At 42.6% G+C, this 20331-nt stretch overlaps 1 protein-coding gene across 4 annotated transcripts in view; it reads right to left on the bottom strand.

Moving 5' to 3' along the window:
- The window catches only part of IQSEC3 (IQ motif and Sec7 domain ArfGEF 3), a 976838-nt gene that overhangs the window by 86278 nt on the left and 870229 nt on the right, over positions 1-20331 (bottom strand). For all 4 annotated transcript variants that reach the window (XM_086952823.1, XM_086952826.1, XM_086952824.1 and 1 more), the window contains one exon: positions 18335-18434. In XM_086952823.1, the coding sequence (XP_086808949.1) occupies positions 18335-18434 (100 nt within the window). The remainder of the gene's footprint in view (positions 1-18334; positions 18435-20331) is intronic.

Genomic DNA, 20331 nt, shown 5'->3' with positions numbered 1-20331 from the left:
TCTGCTTCCTATGATTACCCCCACTTTTTGCTGTGCTTCACTGGTTTTTCGACTTTAGTATGGCTGTGGCTCATATAGGAGGGACCTTAGAGTTAGTCCAACCCCTAAACTTACTATAAGTATAGAACCCCAGTCCCTAGGACTTTAGATTACCCTGGAAGAAACTCTACAACATATATCTTGAACCTTGGACATTCCATATCGAATGGAAGACAGAGGAAATCTCCCTTGTGGTAAAGTAGTGACCACCCTGTTCAAACAGGCCACAAAAGCATTTTTGCCGGGCTGCATTTTCGAGGCTCCCACCGGGTCCCAAAGAATCTGCGACACAGGACATGGAGTTCCAGACATCTCCGATGCTGACCTGCGCTCCCATCAAAGCTGAGCCTGTAGCGGACACGAGAGACGCGGGACCGGAACTCCTCAACATCCTGCATTTTTGCTATTGCACCTACTTCCCGAGGTATTCTGAAGATATGAATTGGGGTATTTGAAGCCCCTGCCTCGAGCACGTTTTGCACTGAAGCTCAGAGGCTTACACTCCACGAGTGTCCCGGGGGCCCGCTTTGTGCATTTCTGCTTGAGGCCCCTTTACGGTTCCTAGTCCGTTGGCTAGCGAGCTCCCACGAAGGGCCATCTTTGATTTCATGAGCTTTCCTGGTTGCTCCCGACTTGTTCCCACTCCTCTCCAAAGGAGGGGTCCCTCAGACCTTGCTGGTATGCACCGAAAAACCAATCTCGACATCTTGCGTGGATTGCTGTTGCCAAAGCATGTTAGGTCCAATCCGGATTCCGACATCGCAGCCAACTAGATCCTTTGTTGGCCAGCTCGAATCCAGCTCCTGGTTGTCGTCGAAATCTCCTGGACCTCGTGGCTCAAGAGACAAGCTTCATCTCTTTCACCTGTAATCAGCCGACATTGGCTGGCAGCTTCCCATCGTCATCCTGGTCACTGGCTGTGACCCAGACTCTGTCTCCTCTGCCTTCAGGTTCTTCAGATCTCTGATCCACCCTTAGATACACCTGGACACTTTTCCTCTGGTCGTCTGCAGCATTTCTTTGCAGCTCTCCACTGGAATCGACGACGAAACCCAACACCAAAAGACATCTATGCACCCTGCTTCCGTGGGTGAGGTAACACGAGTACTCCGGTGCTCCTGAGGGTCTTAACTCTCGAAGTGTCCTAGTCTAAAAGGGTTCCATCGTAGTTCACCTAGAAGTGCCCTTAATCTTTAAAATTGTAACTTGTTTGTTCTCCATAGAAAGTCAATGGTGGTCCGTGGCTGTGTTTAGACACTGCGGGCATCCCCCGTGGGCCTCCTGCATCCTACCCGTTAGTGATTCTAGGTAGCCTCAGCTGTTCTACAGGCCCTAAACCTGCTTTCTAACTCTCACATGATTCTTATACCACTATTTTAGTATATGGTTTGTGAGGCCCCAAGGGCATAACGTATACTGTGCAACTTATCGTATGCTAATTAAGGTCCTTGTATTGTACTTTTACCTCTGACCTCATACAGAGTCCAGAGGGGTTGTGTTTAGAATAAATACATATATATTTGATATATACCTTATGTGGTGTGCTTTCATTTGGTCATTCAAGAGATTATAAATGGTAAAACAACTTGCTTAACTCGCCTCTAAGTCTTAGCCTGAAGGCTGCTCTCCACAGCTGCCACTAGGATAGCTTTCTATAAGGTTAACTTTACAACCTACCATCAATTAGGGTCAATTGGACTGCTGCAAGGTGCCCACTAGAATAGTGGACATCATATACCAGGCCAACTTCTCACAGAGTGGACCAAAGAAGGAATGCACTGATGCCCTGAGGTTCTTTGAAATCTGAACCTGTGTTTAAAATATCATTATTCTGCTATGATTTTGATATCAGAGAAACGAAAATGGCAAGTTTTATATGTGTGTGTATTTTCATCACGATACAATGATGCATGCAGGAGTTATTGGCAAATTCATTCTGAGCCCACAGGTCCCATGTTGTGAAAAGCAGCCATCTTAGGTGTTGCCCTTTACATAGGCATATACATGAGCCAATGATTCTGGTAGAGCAAGTATTAAAGGACACGTTCCCCTTAGCTTGAGTTCTTCCTGACTCCCATTTGACCTAAACAGGCTGAATCTGCCTACGTGATGTTGGCCTCACCAAACCAGTCCATGCCCTCTAGTCAATCTATATTAAAGATCTGAGCAACTTGTTGTGTACATTGGCCTGAGCAAGATTAGAAGGCCGAATACAGTAGCCATGCCTGTTTATGACCCACAAGCATCCCTTATCCTACATTTCTATCTTCCACACCTGGCTCTGTTTCTCTGCTTCTGGGCTTTTACAATGGGGAGGTGACCGTTTATATGATGGGGAGGAAACCAGTTCTATTGTGAGTTTCTCCGGCCTGCACAGGAAAATATGTGAAGTTTGACATATGTTCATGATGGAAGATGGGTTGGTCAGTTTGGGCAAGTAGAATGGAATTCATAATTATAGCCTGCTTTGTTATGGTACCATGGGAGCGACCTACAATGATGTGTTTCACAGCAAGAATGTGAGCCTAGGGCCAAACTTTTTGTATAAAAAGCCTGCCTGAGAAAGCTCAGGCAGGCTCCCTCTTTCAATTGTAAAACTACGGTTGGACGACGAAGCCTCATAATTAATTATAATAAAGATGTCTTTTAATTTTACAGATTGGCTGTCAATTCCTTTGCTGCTTTATTATGCAAACTGCTGGATAGATCCCTGGTGGGGAGAGTGAGTCATTTTCTACTTTTCCTCAATTGGCGCCCAACGTAGGGCCTTATCATGGAGTGGTTATCTACAGGAGTATTTTGTCAAAGGATGGAAAACTACTGGGGAAGACAAGACAGAATTCTACCAAAAAGAGGTACTCTGGGCACAGGGTTTTCTGGGGGATTATCTGTCTCTGTGGCCCAGTATGTTTTTTGATTTTTCTGACTTAAAACTCTCCTAAAGATGTCACTCCTGACTAAGGAACCCATTCTTTTTTTGCTGTAAGTATTTTTTAACAGACTGTTAGTGCAGTGGGGAATTGACAGTTATAATTTGGACAAATATTTGTGTATATGCAAATTGCAATTTGTATAGGCAGTTGAAGAGATATTTTCTCCATCTGCTTTAGTTGAAGAATAAAAGTGGGTCGCTCCCAGTTCTTTGTGGTTCTGAGTCCTTAGTTATTTATTGGTCGCAGAAATGTGACGCGGCCCTTAGTATTTATTGATATCACTGGTTGCTTTTGTTAAGATAATCTTTGGTTTGGGTACCAGTACATTTGGTTCATTTGGTAGGCCTTTGGTTGCTGTGGTTCAGATTATCGCCGGTTGCTTTAGTTGGACAATCTTCCTCAGTATTGGTTCCTTAGTTTTATTTGAACACTGCAGTATTCAAAAACCGTGGGTCACGTACATTTGCGTGTATATCGTTGGAGATAGCCCCATGAAGTTTGAAACCCGACTAGTGAGCGCAGATGCCTGGTCGCGGTATTTTGTTTTGTATTAGTACTGACTAGGTTGCAACAAAGGATTCCCGGTTGGAGGATTCGCGTCTGATACCTCCGGTTGGAACTCCAATTATGAGCTCTCTCTAAAGGTCTGTGAGGCTGTCCCTTTTTGCAGCCTTCTGGAAATCTGTTGTAGAATTAAAAAGAAAAACAAAAAAAATAGGAACAAAAACGTTTTTGTTGTAAATATGGTTTACAACTAGTATTGGTGAGCACAGTCTGTAGGCTGTTCCTTGTTCCTGTCCTAAGTGTTGACCTATGGCTTAAAATGTGTGTTTAAATGTCTATGTTGTTTGTGGGTTTTGTTGTAAATTGCGACGGCGCTATGTACAAGAAATGGTTAGAACGCGCTGTTTTGTGTGTCCTGAGTGTTTGACCCCCCTTCTGTTTTGTGTCTGGAATGAGCTCAATGTATGTATGTCTATGGGTCACGTTCAATAGATGTAAATAAGGCTCCAAAGAAAAAAAAAATGAAAAAACGAAATTGCCTGTTCTTTAGATGCACTGTGTTAGATGTTCACAGGCAAACGTTTTTAGCTGCAGTATATTTGATAGGAATGTTTCTTCAGCCAGCACTTTTTGCAGTTAAACACAGGCCGAATTTTGCATGAAGGCCCTTTTACATAAAAGAGGCCCAAGAAGTGACGCAGAATGTGACGCTTTTTAAGTTAGGTATATGCGCTCAGGTTTGTGAGTTAATGCATCTAAATAAAAGGCAAGGGATGTAGTGAGCATTTTTATGTGTAGAACAGTCACAAATAGCAATAATTAGGTTTCATTAGGAGAAAATAATTGTTAATTTTGAAAAATAATAATTAAAAACAAGTGCTACAAAAATCGTTTTTTAATATTTGTGAAGCTTAACACTCATACTATGACCCCCTAGCATTAAAATGTTTGATTTAAGTTATGTTGTACCACGAAAATGACCAAACACTTCTGTGCGCAATTTCCCTTACCCTAGGCGCAAACAAGCTCATTTCTATAAGGTATAAATTATTATTTTCAAATGTATGACTCGTAAATTGGGTAGTAGACATCCTAGTAATACCCATTATGCAAAAAAATTGTAGGATATTTATTTCTTAGTATCTAGAATACCAAAGTCGATTTTCAGATAAATAGACTGTTTTATATGGTTTCAGGGCCCCTTTTTAAAGTGTCTCTTTAGTAAATGCATACATTTAGATCTTAATATATATGTTTGCAGGTTGTGCCTTCTTATGATTTAGCGAGCCAATGTGTCATAGAATTGCAAGAAAAAAGAGAGAAATTATTGTTTTAAATATAGTGAAATATTGCAGGTTATGTAGAAGTGGTTAAACCTACTGGCCTTGTCAGCTTCAGTTACCACGAGCAGGGGACTGGCAGAACCTGTATAACGTGTTCCAGCAGTAGCGGCCGAGATGTTATCTTGTAAGGCTGTCTTGTTGACATTAATGACCTTTTAATTAGGGCCTCGCCTGTGGAATGCAGCATGACTTGGTTAAACATGCATCTGATGCTAACTTCAGCTGCCTCTTTGTATTTAAATCCCTGCCCCTGCCACGGTCCTGACCTGAGGTCACTTGAATAGCCTGACTTGCTCCGATAAATTTAATTCCTGCTCATGTTTATAATTTAAAAGTATCTTCTTAGCGCGTTACAAATATGACATTAGCTGGGATGGGATTTTTGTTTTTGGGAACTAAAATGAGCAAAGGATGCAGGGCCATGTACAGCAATGATGATTGCATTTTAGCCAAAGAATAAATAATAGCTCCAGCATGTTCCTACAAAACGCTTGTTGTTCGATAAATTATGTCATCAACACATTTGTCTCAAATTAGAAATACGGCAGGGCTGACACAGCATTGCATCCCGCTAATAATAATAAAAGGAACACTATTTAATTTGTAAAACTGCAGCCTCATTTGTCAGTACCCTGAAGGATTGTAGAGCCCACACGTGGTTTGCATAGCTCCCAGTTGCTTTCAAAATGCTGCACACAAGCGCTTTATATGAGATGTAGTTGATTGTATATGATTTAAATATGTAACATTCATTCATTGCAGGCTGGCTTGTTCTCATTTGCCGCATTCGCATTACATCTGCGTTAAAAGCGCACATCTGAGATAATAAACAAATAGGAAAGGTATTCCTCATGCAAAATTGTAGCACCTGCACTTCATGTCTTACAAATTAAGCACTGTGTAAATGAGGGAACATGATTTAAAAAGGGCAAATGCAAAAGTGATTTCTTTTTTTAAAAAAAATATCAAACATTCTGCTAAATGATCTGTAGAACTGGTATATGTGTGTCTCCATGCTAGGAACTAATTTATTTTAGTTAAGTTTATTTGACAAAAAGAAAAACGAAGTGTTACATTAAGTTTTAGATAGGCAATAAGTAGAAGCCCTTCCCCAAAATTCTGCAACTTAAAGGCCTTAGGCCTGAGTGAGAATGGGCGTTTTTGCAAGGTACATGGACAAAAAGTTACAGGTAAATAATGAAAGGTTTTTTGTATGTCACATTGTGTCATGTTTTGTAGTCTGATAAAAAGGGTTATAATTGATGTTGTATTATGAGAAATGTGTGCGTTGTGTATCTTTTCTGCTTCTTCCTACAGATAATTCATGGATTAATTCACAAGACACGTGAGTTGGCTGGTTGAAGAGAAATGTTTTTTTTGCGTAATTTCTTTAAGAAAAAAATGTGTGTGTTTATGTTTCATTTATACATTTGGTCCACTGAAACGCGTTATTTGACACAGCGACACTATATTTTACAGCAGAGTATCAATTACCTGATGCCCTGCTGTCAAAAGAAGGGTATAGGATTTTAGACTTGACAATTAAGATTGGGCTGCAGGTTTATAGTATGACCGTTTATACATATATACTGTTTGTTTGTCTGGGCTGTTTTTCCTTGTGCTTGATATACAGCAAGTATATCTTATGGCTTGAGATGGCTTGATATGTGTATTTATTTTTTTAATGTTTTGTGTGTATGTTCTGTTCTATGGTGCTACTTTGAATTACAAGTTCCCCTGTGTTGTGAAGGAACACATATGACGATATGTGTTATTTCACAATAAATTGGATGAATATTGTATTAAGATAAATTTCACAGATATGGACCTCATACTGTGAGCGAGTAAGGCAGCAGTTTTTCCAGTGCATGCCTAAATTTGGCTGTAATGATTTTTAAGAAAACTAAAATGATATACTGGATCAAAGTGTGCCATCCGTTGTTAGTCACTTAACTGCCCTTTTTCCTTAAGGACAGGCAGCTCTGCATTTATGTATCCTTGATTGGGCCTAAGGATGGAATTATAGATCCGTGACTAAAGGTGGCCTAATTTCGATATCGCATTTTTTTTGATCGCATTTTTGATTCCTGAATAAGCCTATGGATTCATTTTTTTCCCTGAAGAGACAACTGAACATTAGTTAGAATTACCGTGTAGGGTATAGATTGTCAGCGGTAGAGTTAAATTGGTGTAACATTGGTCTTTCATGTATCCCCGTGCTCTTGGTGCTGTGTCACATGCCTTAGACCACCCAAGCGAACTCTTGTCCTTCCTATAGATTTTTCTTTTTGCTTCTTACCTGACCAATGTTGCATCATGTTTAGTTATTGAAGATTTTAGTTGTGTCCTACTTCCATTTTCCCTTCTCCATCTTCCTTTCACCAGTCAACCCATTTATTATTATGGGTGTATTGTTCATGCTCACACTTCTAAACTGCAGTGATGTAGTAGGAACCCCCCTTATGCCACATACATTCCCTTTTGATTGATCAGACTAGTTTTCGAGAATTTTCTTTAGGCCCACTTCAAATGTCTTTTCAGACTGACTGTCAGGATAGTGATAGCCTGGTTAATTGACCCAATACAAGTTTTCCATCTCAATAGGAGATTTTCCATCTCAATAGGAGATATCTCAAGTTTACATTCTTTTTAGTACGACATATTTTTAATGTCTATTTTTAATTTTTCAGTTCTTTTCTGTTTCTGCTGTTTCAATTTTTTTTTTATAAGATGTGTTCTAATCATGCAGATACCAGGACTCTCTAGTTCTTGTCCTCTTGTCTGCACAGTTGATCATTAGCCTTTGTATTACATAGCGCATTTGATGCACATTGTTTAAAGAAGGGACTTCTTCATGTCCTTGATAATGTGTATTATGTCATTTCTCTATTTGAGATGTTCTAGATAAGGAGTTTAGGAACACCTAGGCTTCATCATTAAGGAGAATATGTATTTACCCCATTAAATAATGTATCCTATTAGATAATGCCACTGTATGAGGGCACCCATTTAGGTTCCCATGACGAATTGCCACTCCTTTGCAGATTGCAGGCCACTTGCTTGCAGCCCTCTTGTCAAAAAGCCAACCCATTAACTGTTTTTGTATCTGACTTGAAGGAAACTAACAATTGTGTTACATTTCCTATATCACTAGGCTGCGGGATCTTCCAGAGTCAAAAAGGAAGAATGTTATCCTGCAGACCGGTGATCAAAAAAAAGCCTGGTCCCCATCAGTGAGCATGGCAGACGACTACAGACTTCTTGGCCCTGCAATTCCTGACAGCAATCAGCAGCATGAACAGCAATCAGCAGCGTGAACAGCAATCAGCAGCGTGGGTAGCGGTCATCAGCGTGCCTCCAGTGGTACCTCCTAAGCAAGCCATTTGTTTCATCAGAAGGCGTTGTAAAAAGAAAAGAAAAAAAGGAGCTGATTTTCTGTTTTGCCTCAGAAGTTCAGTGCAAAGGTGCGAAGGATCCCTGCTTTTGATGGCAGGACTGTCATCCACTTTGTGCAATTTGTTCAAACTGTCATGTGCTTGAACCTCTGGCAGCGCGCGGTCCCCTGACCCCCTTGGCCTGAGTTTTTGGCCTTTCCCCACACACACCTCTTTTCCCTTTGCTCCAGCAGAAAGGCAGTGCACCTGAGAATCCAAGTTTGGAAAAGGCACTACATTCCGGTGCCCATGTGAAGAGCAGCTTGATCGTCCTCTGACACTAAATGATGAGTGTTGGAGTCTGAAAGGAGCTACTGATCTTGAGAGGTTGATTCTCAGTGGTGCTTGTTTCTGCACAAGATGTTTTGTGCCCTTGATCAATGAAGAGCACATTTCCTGAGGTGTCACAGAGAAGAGACACTGGTGCATTTGTTTTGAGACATTGAGACTTTGAATGAACTGTGGGTGTTCCAGGAGGGCACTCCTACTGAGCATGAAAAGGCCTGGATCGAGAGGCCCAACGCGGAAGAAGATGATGGAAGCGGATTTGATGGACAATAGAAGCCTTCCAAGAGGCTTATAACGGATTTTGGACACAGCTGCTAATATAGACTGAGTAATTGCCTATGTAAGGGCAAAAGGGGCGTCTGAGGTTCTTTGAAATCTGAACCTGTGTTTAAAATATCATTATTCTGCTATGATTTTGATATCAGAGAAACGAAAATGGCAAGTTTTATATGTGTGTGTATTTTCATCACGATACAATGATGCATGCAGGAGTTATTGGCAAATTCATTCTGAGCCCACAGGTCCCATGTTGTGAACAGCAGTCATCTTAGGTGTTGCCCTTTACATAGGCATATACATGAGCCAATGATTCTGGTAGAGCAAGTATTAAAGGACACGTACCCCTTAGCTTGAGTTCTTCCTGACTCCCATTTGACCTAAACAGGCTGAATCTGCCTACGTGATGTTGGCCTCACCAAACCAGTCCATGCCCTCTAGTCAATCTATATTAAAGATCTGAGCAACTTGTTGTGTACATTGGCCTGAGCAAGATTAGAAGGCCAAATACAGTAGCCATGCCTGTTTATGACCCACAAGCATCCCTTATCCTACATTTCTATCTTCCACACCTGGCTCTGTTTCTCTGCTTCTGGGCTTTTACAATGGGGAGGTGACCGTTTATATGATGGGGAGGAAACCAGTTCTATTGTGAGTTTCTCCGGCCTGCACAGGAAAATATGTGAAGTTTGACATATGTTCATGATGGAAGATGGGTTGGTCAGTTTGGGCAAGTAGAATGGAATTCATAATTATAGCCTGCTTTGTTATGGTACCATGGGAGCGACCTACAATGATGTGTTTCACAGCAAGAATGTGAGCCTAGGGCCAAACTTTTTGTATAAAAAGCCTGCCTGAGAAAGCTCAGGCAGGCTCCCTCTTTCAATTGTAAAACTACGGTTGGACGACGAAGCCTCATAATTAATTATAATAAAGATGTCTTTTAATTTTACAGATTAGCTGTCAATTCCTTTGCTGCTTTATTATGCAAACTGCTGGATAGATCCCTGGTGGGTAGAGTGAGTCATTTTCTACTTTTCCTCAGCCCCCTGGGTCTAGCAAAGAGAGGCTGAACCAAGACTGGACTACAACTGCTGCTCCTTTGGCTAGCAAATATATGACTACGCCTTTAGTGCCCAGCTCAAGGAAAAGTCTTTCCCGAGCATCAGAGAGAAGAAATGACTCAAAGAGTCAGTTGGCTGACTTCCTGTTATAGCTTCAGGGCCACAAAAGCTGTAGAAGCTTGCTTTGGCGAGCTGGAAGCCGCGATCACCTGACCCTTGTTGACTGCTGAAGGAGCAGCAGGTATAGTCCAGTCTTGGTTCAGCCTCTCTTTGTACAGCTTCTGTCTTGGGTTAACAAACTGCACTCCGGCGATTCTCCTGGGTTTGGAAGACTTGGGTGCAACTTTTGAGGATTGGGACTCAGTGGTTTCACAAATAGAGCCTGGCACTGGACTGCAAAGTTCTTTGACTGCAAGGTATGTGTTCAAGCAAACCTCTTTGGCTCCTGGGACTCACTCCTTGCTGGAGTTGGTCACCCAAAGTGGATCAGAGTAGTAGATCACAACTTTATAAAAGCTTTAAAAAGTTTGAAAAGTTTGAAAAGTTTGAACGTGAGCACAGTCCATTACAACGAATCGTTGCATTGGAAGAAAAAGCAGTGATTTATTGTTCCATTAAAAATTCATATGTCCAGAACCCTGGTAAATTTTTGTCATTGTAATGTCTATTTAAAGAAAAAAAAAAGTTTTTATAAATTGATGTTGGATTTATATTGATTCTTGTTTCTTTTTTGTTCTACTGTTTTGGTACTTCTTAAAGCTTTACACGTGTTTCTTTGATAACATCTGAGTGCTCAGAAGCATTGCTACCCAGTGTTGAGCTAAGGATTTTCAAACGTATCTGACTGCACCCAGTACAGATAGTGAGCTTATTACACAGGGAGGTCTAACAACCGCATCATATAATAAACCGCTTTCGGTACACTCTCGCTCTCTTTTTCTTTGCCTGCTTCTCGCCCACTGCCTTTTATTCCACTACACCACCAACTGAGACATCATCCTATGAGATGCTTTTCTTCCCAGAGTGTCCACTCGAGACACCAACTTCTTTAAGCAGCATATATGCTATCACTGCTTAAATTAAACAATAGTGGTTATATTTTTCAAATGTGGTGTCCATTTGCACATGAATTTCTTGATTAGGTTCTGGATTTTCTTCCACACATTCTGTACTTCTTGTGTGTGCCTAGGAGGTATATCTATAGATAGAACCTAGCCGAAAGGCAGCGAGCACTGTGCAAGGTGAAAAAGACAAGCATAAGGTCAAGGAGTTATAGGAAAGGGAGCTGGTTTGTGGACTGTTAATGCATTGTGATCAATATTCTTTAACCTCTTCACTGCGGCAGCTATTCCGCCGCAGTGCTAAGGGGGCGGAGTGGAAGAGCGGCGGGCGCATGCTGGTGACGGAAGCGCTCCGTCACCAGCATCGGTTGCGCTGTGCTTATGACGGAGCGGTTCCGTCATGGCCCCGCCCGCTCAATAGAACGCTCAGAGCAGGCACGGAATTCACACCGCGCATGAGCGGCGGGCGGGCCATGACGGAGCGGTTCCGTCATAAGCACAGCGTCACCGCAGATGATGACGGAGCGGTTCCGTCAGCATACAAGGGGTTAAAGAGGTGAGCCTTAAGCTCTTTCCTAAATTGGAGCAGTGCTATGGCAGGCGGTCCTGATGGATATGAGGATGCTTTTCCAGATTCTGGGTGCATAGATTCAAAAGGCCTGCTGCCTTGGTTTTTTTTTGTTTCACACTTCTCAGTCTGCAGTCTGATGTCTCCCAGCCAAAAGCTTTGAGCACCAGGCCCAAGTGTTCTGCAGCAGGTTTAATAACCTCCAGAGCTATATTGAGAGGTAAGCAGAACGGCAGAACCGCTCTGCTCTAAGACTTTGAACATAAGCTCAGGCGCTGACACACGGCTGAATTTCATCTGCTTCCGCAATGCAGCGTCGATGAACTTTAAGACCAAAGACTCGGGCGCATTTCCTCTGCTATCGCACAGCCCCACGTGGCGGATTAGCCAGCCTTGCGATGTGAGGGTTATTTCTGCGGTATTAACATTCAGGACTAAGGCACGACTTCACCCCTCAGCACTTCCGCAGAGCAGCCGGCGGCGAAGCCAGCATTCCTTGACAGGTTGGGCACAGAGCGTGAAACCCACGAAAGCACAAAATAATATTGCTGGCTCAGACTAGGCTCTAGGTAATCACTAGTGACATATTGGCGTGACCTGCTGTGAGAGGAGGTACATTATGTCCAACTGAAGTTTCAGCAAAACTATGAAAAGCATTTGTAGATGAATAATCGCTCAGATATCTCTATATGAACAGACACTTTCCTAAAGGGGATGGGCATTCTTTGGTTTTCCACCACCCCCTAAGTCGTTTTCATCATTGTTCTACTTTAGTATAGAAATCTTTCTTAGTTTTCCAAACAATATACAATTAAGAGAAAAAGATGCAATTCTAAAAATGAGTTCTGAGGAATCCCAAAGATGATGACCTTGACGAGAAAGCTGGTGATGCATACATTAGAATAAAGATGACTTTTAAAAGACGACTGACCCAGGTGTTTTTGTACAGCTGTACCAGAAATGATAGCGAAGAAGAGGGCAGTGTAGCCTTTGTTGTAAACGCGCGCAATATTTCGCACTTTAAAGCATTTCTGACCACTTACTGTGTGTGTATGAATGCTCTTGGTTTGAATGGGGGCTGTGTGGATGGTGTGTGTGAGCATGCTCTGTGTAAATGCTGTGTGAACCTTATTAACGTATATGTGTGTGTATATCTGTGTGTGTGTGTGTGTGCGCGCGTCTGTGTGTAAAAGGACTATGTCAATGGTGTTACAGTGATTGTACTGTATAAACCGATGCAATATGCTTTGTGTAAATGGTACACACATACAGCAGAAGTGAACTGTGGGGCATATTACCAAGCAATAGCGATAATTATCGCTATTGCCTGGTTAGAGACAAAAAGTTACCGCAGAGCTGCGGCGATTTTTATCGCAGATAAACCTTGGTATTACCAAGGTTTATCGCAAATGCGATAAAAATCGGCCGCAATGCATGAATATCGCTGAAAAGTCAGCGATATTCATGCATTACCAAGCTAATGCTCTTAGCCATGTTATCCACCTCCCATTGGATAACATGGCTAAGAACTGCTCAGGGCAGGTGTTAGCTTTTGGAGATATTCGCGCTTAGCGCGAATATCTCCAAAAGTTGGTAATAGGAGATAGCGATGTTAGCGACTGTTTCCAGTCGCTAACCTCTTGGCACGCCCACTTTGCATGTCATTAGTGATAAATATCACTGACATGCAAAGTGGGGCCCAAGATGGTGGCTATCTCCTACTAGCTGTCGCTAACTGGTGTTAGCGACAGCTAGGTAATAGGGAGATAATTTTATCTCCGCTTTCTTGGCTTTTAAAGCCAAAAAAGCGGAGATAACAGAGAAACAGTCGCTAACATCGCTATCTCCTATTACCAACTTTTGGAGATATTCGCGCTAAGCGCGAATATCTCCAAAAGCTAACACCTGCCCTGAGCAGTTCTTAGCCATGTTATCCAATGGGAGGTGGATAACATGGCTAAGAGCATCCGCTCGGTAATGCATGAATATCGCGGACTTTTCAGCAATATTCATGCATTGCGGCCGATTTTGATCGCATTTGCGATAAACCTTGGTAATACCAAGGTTTATCTGCGATAAAAATCGCTGCAGCGCAGCGGTACATTTTTGTCTCTAACCAGGCAATAGCAATAATTATCGCTATTGCTTGGTAATATGCCCCTTAGTTGTTTCCTAAAATTTAGATGATTAGGTTGTGCTCTGAGATGGTCAGGCATAGAGTTTCACCATTTACAAGTAGAGTAGGAAAAACGTCACAGTCCCCAGTGCACTATTTAAATTCTGGGTGCGATTACGTGTCTTGCAGAGCTGGACCACAGGTTCATGTAGGTAAACAGCATGTAACGACTTTTGGGCAAAAAGAGTGGACCTACCTTATGCAGGGTCTTATGTGCACAACATAAGGCTTTGAACTTGATTCGCACCCTGAGTGGGGATCATCAATGCACTTCCTTAATAGTTTGGGAGGCGAAGCAAAAGTTTGGAAGGTTCCCCAGAAACGAGGCTGCTGGATTTTGAAGAGTCTGCAATACATTTTGTAGGCGAGTTTGGGACCCTACATACAAGGCACTGCAGTAGTCTAGTTTAGAAACTACTAGAGCTATTATAAATGTTTTTATAAACTCTACTGGGAGGAAGGGAAGAGATTTTCGAGTATTTTTATAGTGAGAAAACGGGAGAATGCAACCTGATTTGTGTGGCCTGTGAATGATAGCTTGGCGTCAAGGATGACACGCAAGTTTTTTGCTTTCTGGACTGGTAGTGGGAGGAAGCGGAGATTGGAGTTCCAATGGGAGGTATCATGGCTACAGAGCGGTACCTCCGTTTTATCAGAATTTATTTTTAAACAATTCTTCGGCATCCAGTCCACAATCCTACCCAGTCAGGTGTTAAATTGCTTAGCCACATTTTCTGGTTCCGAAGATACAGACAGAACACTTTGGGTGTCATCGGAATAGGAAATAACAGACAAGCTGCATGATCGGATAAGTTTAAACAAAGGGGTAATGTAGGCATCAAAAAGGGTGAGACTCAATGAGGATCCCTTGGGAGCCTCACAGGGGAGAGTGAACGGGTCAGAGGTAAAGTTCTCGAGAGCGACAAGTTGCTCTCTATTGGTCAAGAAAGAGCCACTCAGTTTTAAGGCTGTACCCTTAATACCAACGCTATCAAGAGGGTTGAATAGCTGGAAATGGTCAACTGTGTTGAACAGGCTGAAAGATTCAACAAGATCAAGATCGCCTAGCCCCCTCAATCTACATTAGTTCTGATTTCTTCTGAGGCCGCCACCAGGGTGTATTCCGTACAATGATTGGGTCTAAACCCATGATGTAAAGAGTCAAGGAGGTTGGTGGTTTCAAGAAAGGTCATGATCTCTTGGTTCATAACCTTTTCTAGGATCTTGGCGATAGGGGAAAAGGTCAAGTGAGGTTTTCTTTAGAAGGGGTAGGATGGACGCCTTTTTTCACACACCTGGAAAACAGCTGTTACCTCCTCATTGGCTTCATAGTGCCATCCTTCACTAACATGAGGATGTAACTTATTCAACCTATGCTTCCTTCCAAAACAAACCACCAGAAAAGAAAGTAATACATACAACCATAATCAAAAGTACAATAACTGAGACTCCAAATCAGTTAGCATGGATGTTACACAAGACCCACCTCCAACTGGTTCTGAAAGACAAACGTAGAGAGAGAGATATACTTGTAGCATCACTACAGATAAAAATAGTATCCACCTATGGTCTCAGCCCAAGATACTACAATAACTCTGGAGGACACCATCAGGAAGACGCAATTCAGCCAGATCACAGGTCATTGAAATGACAAGATGCAGCAACTTACTCAAAGAGGCATGAGTTTTAGACATGGTTTTTAGCCAATGTTGTGGTGGTCCGAAATTGACAGTCGGCCACATTGATGAATGTGCGAATTGCACCTCAATAGATGACTAGAGCCTGATGAACATCTATAGCTTGGGAATATACCTACTCTAGAGAAATGGCTCCTCAAAGAAGACAGGAGGATAATCTCCTGGGAACAATGAAATGAAGTGGAATCCATCAGGACATATCCAAGACTATGGCAATCAGAAAGATAAGAAAGAATGGTAAATAGGACACCAAACACTGAATCTCCCCCGTATAATGTGCCGAAGAGACTGCCAACAAACAAAAAAATTGAATAACAGACAGTGTAAAAAATAGCAGCCTGGGGTTCAAGCATTTGGCCGCGGAGGGATGTGTTAAAGATGCAGGTAGATGCAGGGTGCCTGCAGCTTGGGAGCACCAGAAGTCCTGAAAAGCCTCACTTGTGTCCCTTAGCTATGCCTTAGGAGAGGGAGATTTTAGCCAGATACTAGGAGGTTATGTGTGGCTTGCATGTTTCACGGTGGGAATTTTTAGGGACCCAGTTGGGTTAGCTAGCCAAGGGATGGGTGCAGTCCTGCCCACTCAAAAGCTTCAGTGTGGAAGTAGAGCTGCTGGCATCTCAGGGCCCCCCAGAACCCATGTAATTGTGCCATTATGGGAGAATGGCCCGTTGAGAATGGATGGGAATGGTTTGTCCCTCTCATCTGAAGGTACAGCTGCCCTGGACGTCTCGTTCCATCCGAAGACCTTTGTGGGACCATTCACGTAAAGGGAAGAAGTCTTGGACCTTCTGGTTGACTCTGGCACAAGTGGCTCTTTTCAACATGTGGTGCCCCCTTGATGTGAAATGCAAAAGGTCCAGGATTATGTTCTAGTAAGACCAAAGACCGGTGAGCAGTTCTATGCTGCCTGCCTTTTGGACATGAAAGCTACCACAGGTCCTGGATTTGAGCTTTCACTCTTGAGTGAATCAATAGTGGCAGACTTTAGCAATTTGAAGGCTTTCAATTTTGATAGCCCAAGTGTCATCACACTTGTCCCTTGGTTTTTTGGTTGCTCTGTTATCAGAGCTTGCATTTGCATGTGGGCCAGCCACTGAAGGAGAAGGTGAAGTAGACAACACTATCTGGTCATCTATTGTCATAACTGTTGAATTATGGGATCCATCAATGAGTAGATCAGGTTTCCTCATGGCAGTGATCCTCAGATACAGAATTGGGTAAGTGGCGGGAACGTTACCATGTCTCTATGGACATGCCATTACCCCATTACTATTACTGGGATACAAGCAGGTGGAAAGTAGTGCAAACCATAAAATGCCCCATTGAATTTGTGGAATGTCCACGTTCTACTGCATCAGCAGTGAAACCTGCCATGGAAATGGTAAGCTTTTATCTTGCTTCGTATGAGAAGGTTATGTGTATGAAATCTACATTTCTGTGTGTTCTTCATGGAATTTTAGATTTTAATGGGCCTAGATTGCTGGCATTATTGACCTCTATGCACTGATAAGCTGCTATTTACCTTTAAGTTAGACAAATACTTTAATTGTCGTTATAGATTTTTTTATAAGCTCACTGTAAAATGCACAAGTGGTATACAAGAGAAATGCTTTATGTAGACCACAGCAAAACTTTCAAAACAGGCATGGGGTTAAAATGTAGTTAATGGATTGCAAAACAGCCCTGCCACAAGGTTCAGGTCTTGAGGTTGTAATGCCAAAACAACCCATTTTTTTACATTTAAATGTTGTAACATTATAAGATTAGATATGACAGCTGCAAAGGTGCATTGGAGCAGCAACATCCAGCTACATGGTGCTCAGATTTAAAGACTGCAATCTGTCCTGACTTACATGTTGAAAAGAAAAACAAGAGGAAAAGTGCCATGTTCTATATGGAAGTGCCAGCAATCATTGTCTATGTATATACAGTTTCAGAATCCCACATTTGTCAAAATTGGCTACGCAAACACTATGGGCCACATGTATCAAAATCCATTTTGCACTCCTTAAATAGCGAATGTTAGGTAATCGCTATTTAAAGACAGCTGTGGCAAATGCAGGTAAAAGCAGTGGGGCGGAGGGTTGGGGAATTTCGACAGATGACGACGAGTGAAAATGTATCATTTATTTCATTTTCTCTTGTGGTAGTCTGTCGAAATACCCCCTCACACTGCCCCACCACCCCACCACAGCTACTTATAGAATGCAAAATGGTATGTAAGAAAATAGTGATTACCTAATAGCAATTCCTAAAGATGCGCAATCACAATTAGGTAAGCGCTATTCGGTAATAGTACCCCATTCGTTCCTATGGGCCTAAAGACTCATATGTGCGAATGATTTAGCATTACCTAATTTGTGATGACCTTACTGCTAATTTCAAATTCAGTAATGCAATACCAAGGGACCCTGGATGCATAAGGCTCCCCTGAAGCACCCCAAAAGAAAATGTGCACATTTAAAGCACACACAGGCCCTAGTGGCATGTGTGCACTACATGCCACATTTTTAAAAATGCATTTTTGTGCATTTTCAAAATTTGCACATGGTTACCATTGACTTGGAGTCGATGGTAATGGCATTTCCTACATGCACAGTTTTCATTTAGAAAATGCTTGGGACATGTGGTGAGGGAATAGCAAATTGCAATTCTGTTTGCAGGTTCTGTTTCGGATATGCAGGAGGTCTCGCCTGGTACATTGTCTGAGGTTCCAGGATGAAATGTAAAGCATCAGCATCTTAAGAGAGGTTTACAAGTTTGAATAATAAGCAGCACTTTTCCTAAAAAGTTAGGAAAAATTATAAGCAAAATAAAAATGTAGTACATATGTACAGATGTGTAGTGATTGACTGAACAGACAAGGTACATAGCGGAATATATTTCTATGCTATACAGGTGGACAATACCACTGTTGTTGTGCGTCCAGAGAGACTTTTTCAGGAACTTACATTCATTTTCGTAGAGATGATACTGCATTCCCAGCAGGCCGACAGACTTGCAGAAGGTGTACGTTGAAGAGCTTTTCTTCTTGGGGCAAAGTTTGAGGATCTGTGGGAGACAAAGCAGCTGCTGATGAGATACGGAAAATGGCCCAGAAGCCTAAGTAGCAAGATAATGAGAAACTGATATGTGGAAAACATTAAATTACAACACACCATAACTTCTCAAGGATACAAGGCATGCTTTCCCACAACTTTAGATCAGGCTAGAGTGAATAGAAACAGGCTTAATTAAGCGCACAAGCAGTCCCCAGTTTATGGTGTAACAATATCTCTTTCTGGCCTGCATCCTCAAGCCCTGCATCCTCAAGCCCTATAGCTGAGCTGACAACTACAGCAGCTGATTCTTCAGTTAAAAGTCTTCTAACTTGTCAACTTTTCTAAATGTTGTTATCTCATTATTGAGACCACCCGTCTAATAGCTGCTGTAGCAGTGGCGGCTCCTCCACTAAGACGGAGGAGCGTCACCCAACTGCTTCTAAGCAGTGCAGCAAAGGAAAAATGAAATGATAATAAATAAAAGGATGTTATTATCATTTTATTTTTCTCTACGGAGCCAGGTTGGACGGGGCAGGCGGGGCAGAGCAGGTCTTCTGTCACAGTGCAGGAGGAGAAGTGATATATGCTCCTTAAGTGTGCATGACGGTTTGGTTGGGCCAAACAGTCTGGTGCATTTAGAATATTCTCCACCGGGGGCCTGTAATGCACAGCCTGGGTGTAGATCCTGCACATGCTCACAGTACCCGTCTGAGTGCCGAACCAGGGCTCTGAGACCAATCACAACGCTGCTGTCATAGTGACAGTAGCGTTTTGATTGGCTTGAAAGTGCCTGGGTGCTTCCTGCTTCCAGGAGTGAGGAAGAGCAGAGGACAAGATGAAGCGTGTGGCGTGAATAGGGAAGTGATCTTTATTTTTATTTTTCATTCCCGACGCCCCACCACCCCCATTCCACAGCAGACACCTCTGTGCTGTAGCTGTCTTTCAAATAATATCAATAGGAAAGGACTCTGTTTTTTCAAGTGGTAGCTGTGGTTGTCTCGCAACAATAATTAATGAGCATCAATGGAGCTACTTGGAAAGTTCTCTCCTGAATTGCCTCTATTTTGCTCACAGGTAAATACTTCTGTGATTAATCTTTTTTCAGACAGCTTCTGTGGGAAATCACTGACATATCCTAAAATGTTTTTGTGTTTGGTACAGCAGTATATGGTGATTTTCAGTTACTTCAAAAGTGCAAATGTAAAGGTGAGAGTTTGTTGCAAAATCCAAAAGGTCTTACTGGGAGGCAGATTCATACATCTTTCCCAAGGCCCTTTCTACCATTAGGCAAGACTAGACGGCCGCCTAGGGTGGCAAAAAACATGAGTTTGGGAATCCCTTTGAACGGCCTTTGACCTCGAAAGCGCATTGGGTAGCACCTTCTACAATTCAACGTGATGTCACGTTCGGCACCACGGGAGGGGGCCGTCACACCGTGCACGCTGCTATAAATATGCGACTTCCGATTTCACTTTTTACCAGATCGGAGTCGGACCTCTGTGCTCGTATCCTGTGCTGACCCCAAAGTGCCTTCCCGCTTCTAGGATCATCCGTTCTTCTAAGAGGTAACCTACCTGCCTCATTGCCCCAGACTCTAAGCATCTACACCTCAGTTAAAACTTTCACAGTCATGCCCACCCTGCTCCCCTGGACCGGCAGCGCCCTCTTCAATATGTTCACCAGTCAGCAGGGCCAGCGCTTTCAAAACGCGAGGTAAGGCTTTAAGGTGCCATCTAAAGACTCTGGCAATTTACAAAAAAAAAAACACCTGAAAAAGGCCTTTTGATCACTGTATGGGGAGCAGCCAAGCAGGCAAAATGCTGTTTTGCCTGTCATACAAATCCAGCCTGTGCACCAGTCGATCCTGTCAGTCCTCGAGCGATCAGTCACTCTTTCTCTATGAACCT

This window comes from Lissotriton vulgaris, chromosome 1_2, assembly GCF_964263255.1.
Source record: "Lissotriton vulgaris chromosome 1_2, aLisVul1.2, whole genome shotgun sequence".
Taxonomy (NCBI): Eukaryota; Metazoa; Chordata; class Amphibia; order Caudata; family Salamandridae; genus Lissotriton; species Lissotriton vulgaris.
Note: the sequence above shows the minus strand (reverse complement) of the source record. Positions and strands in the feature narration are given on the sequence as shown.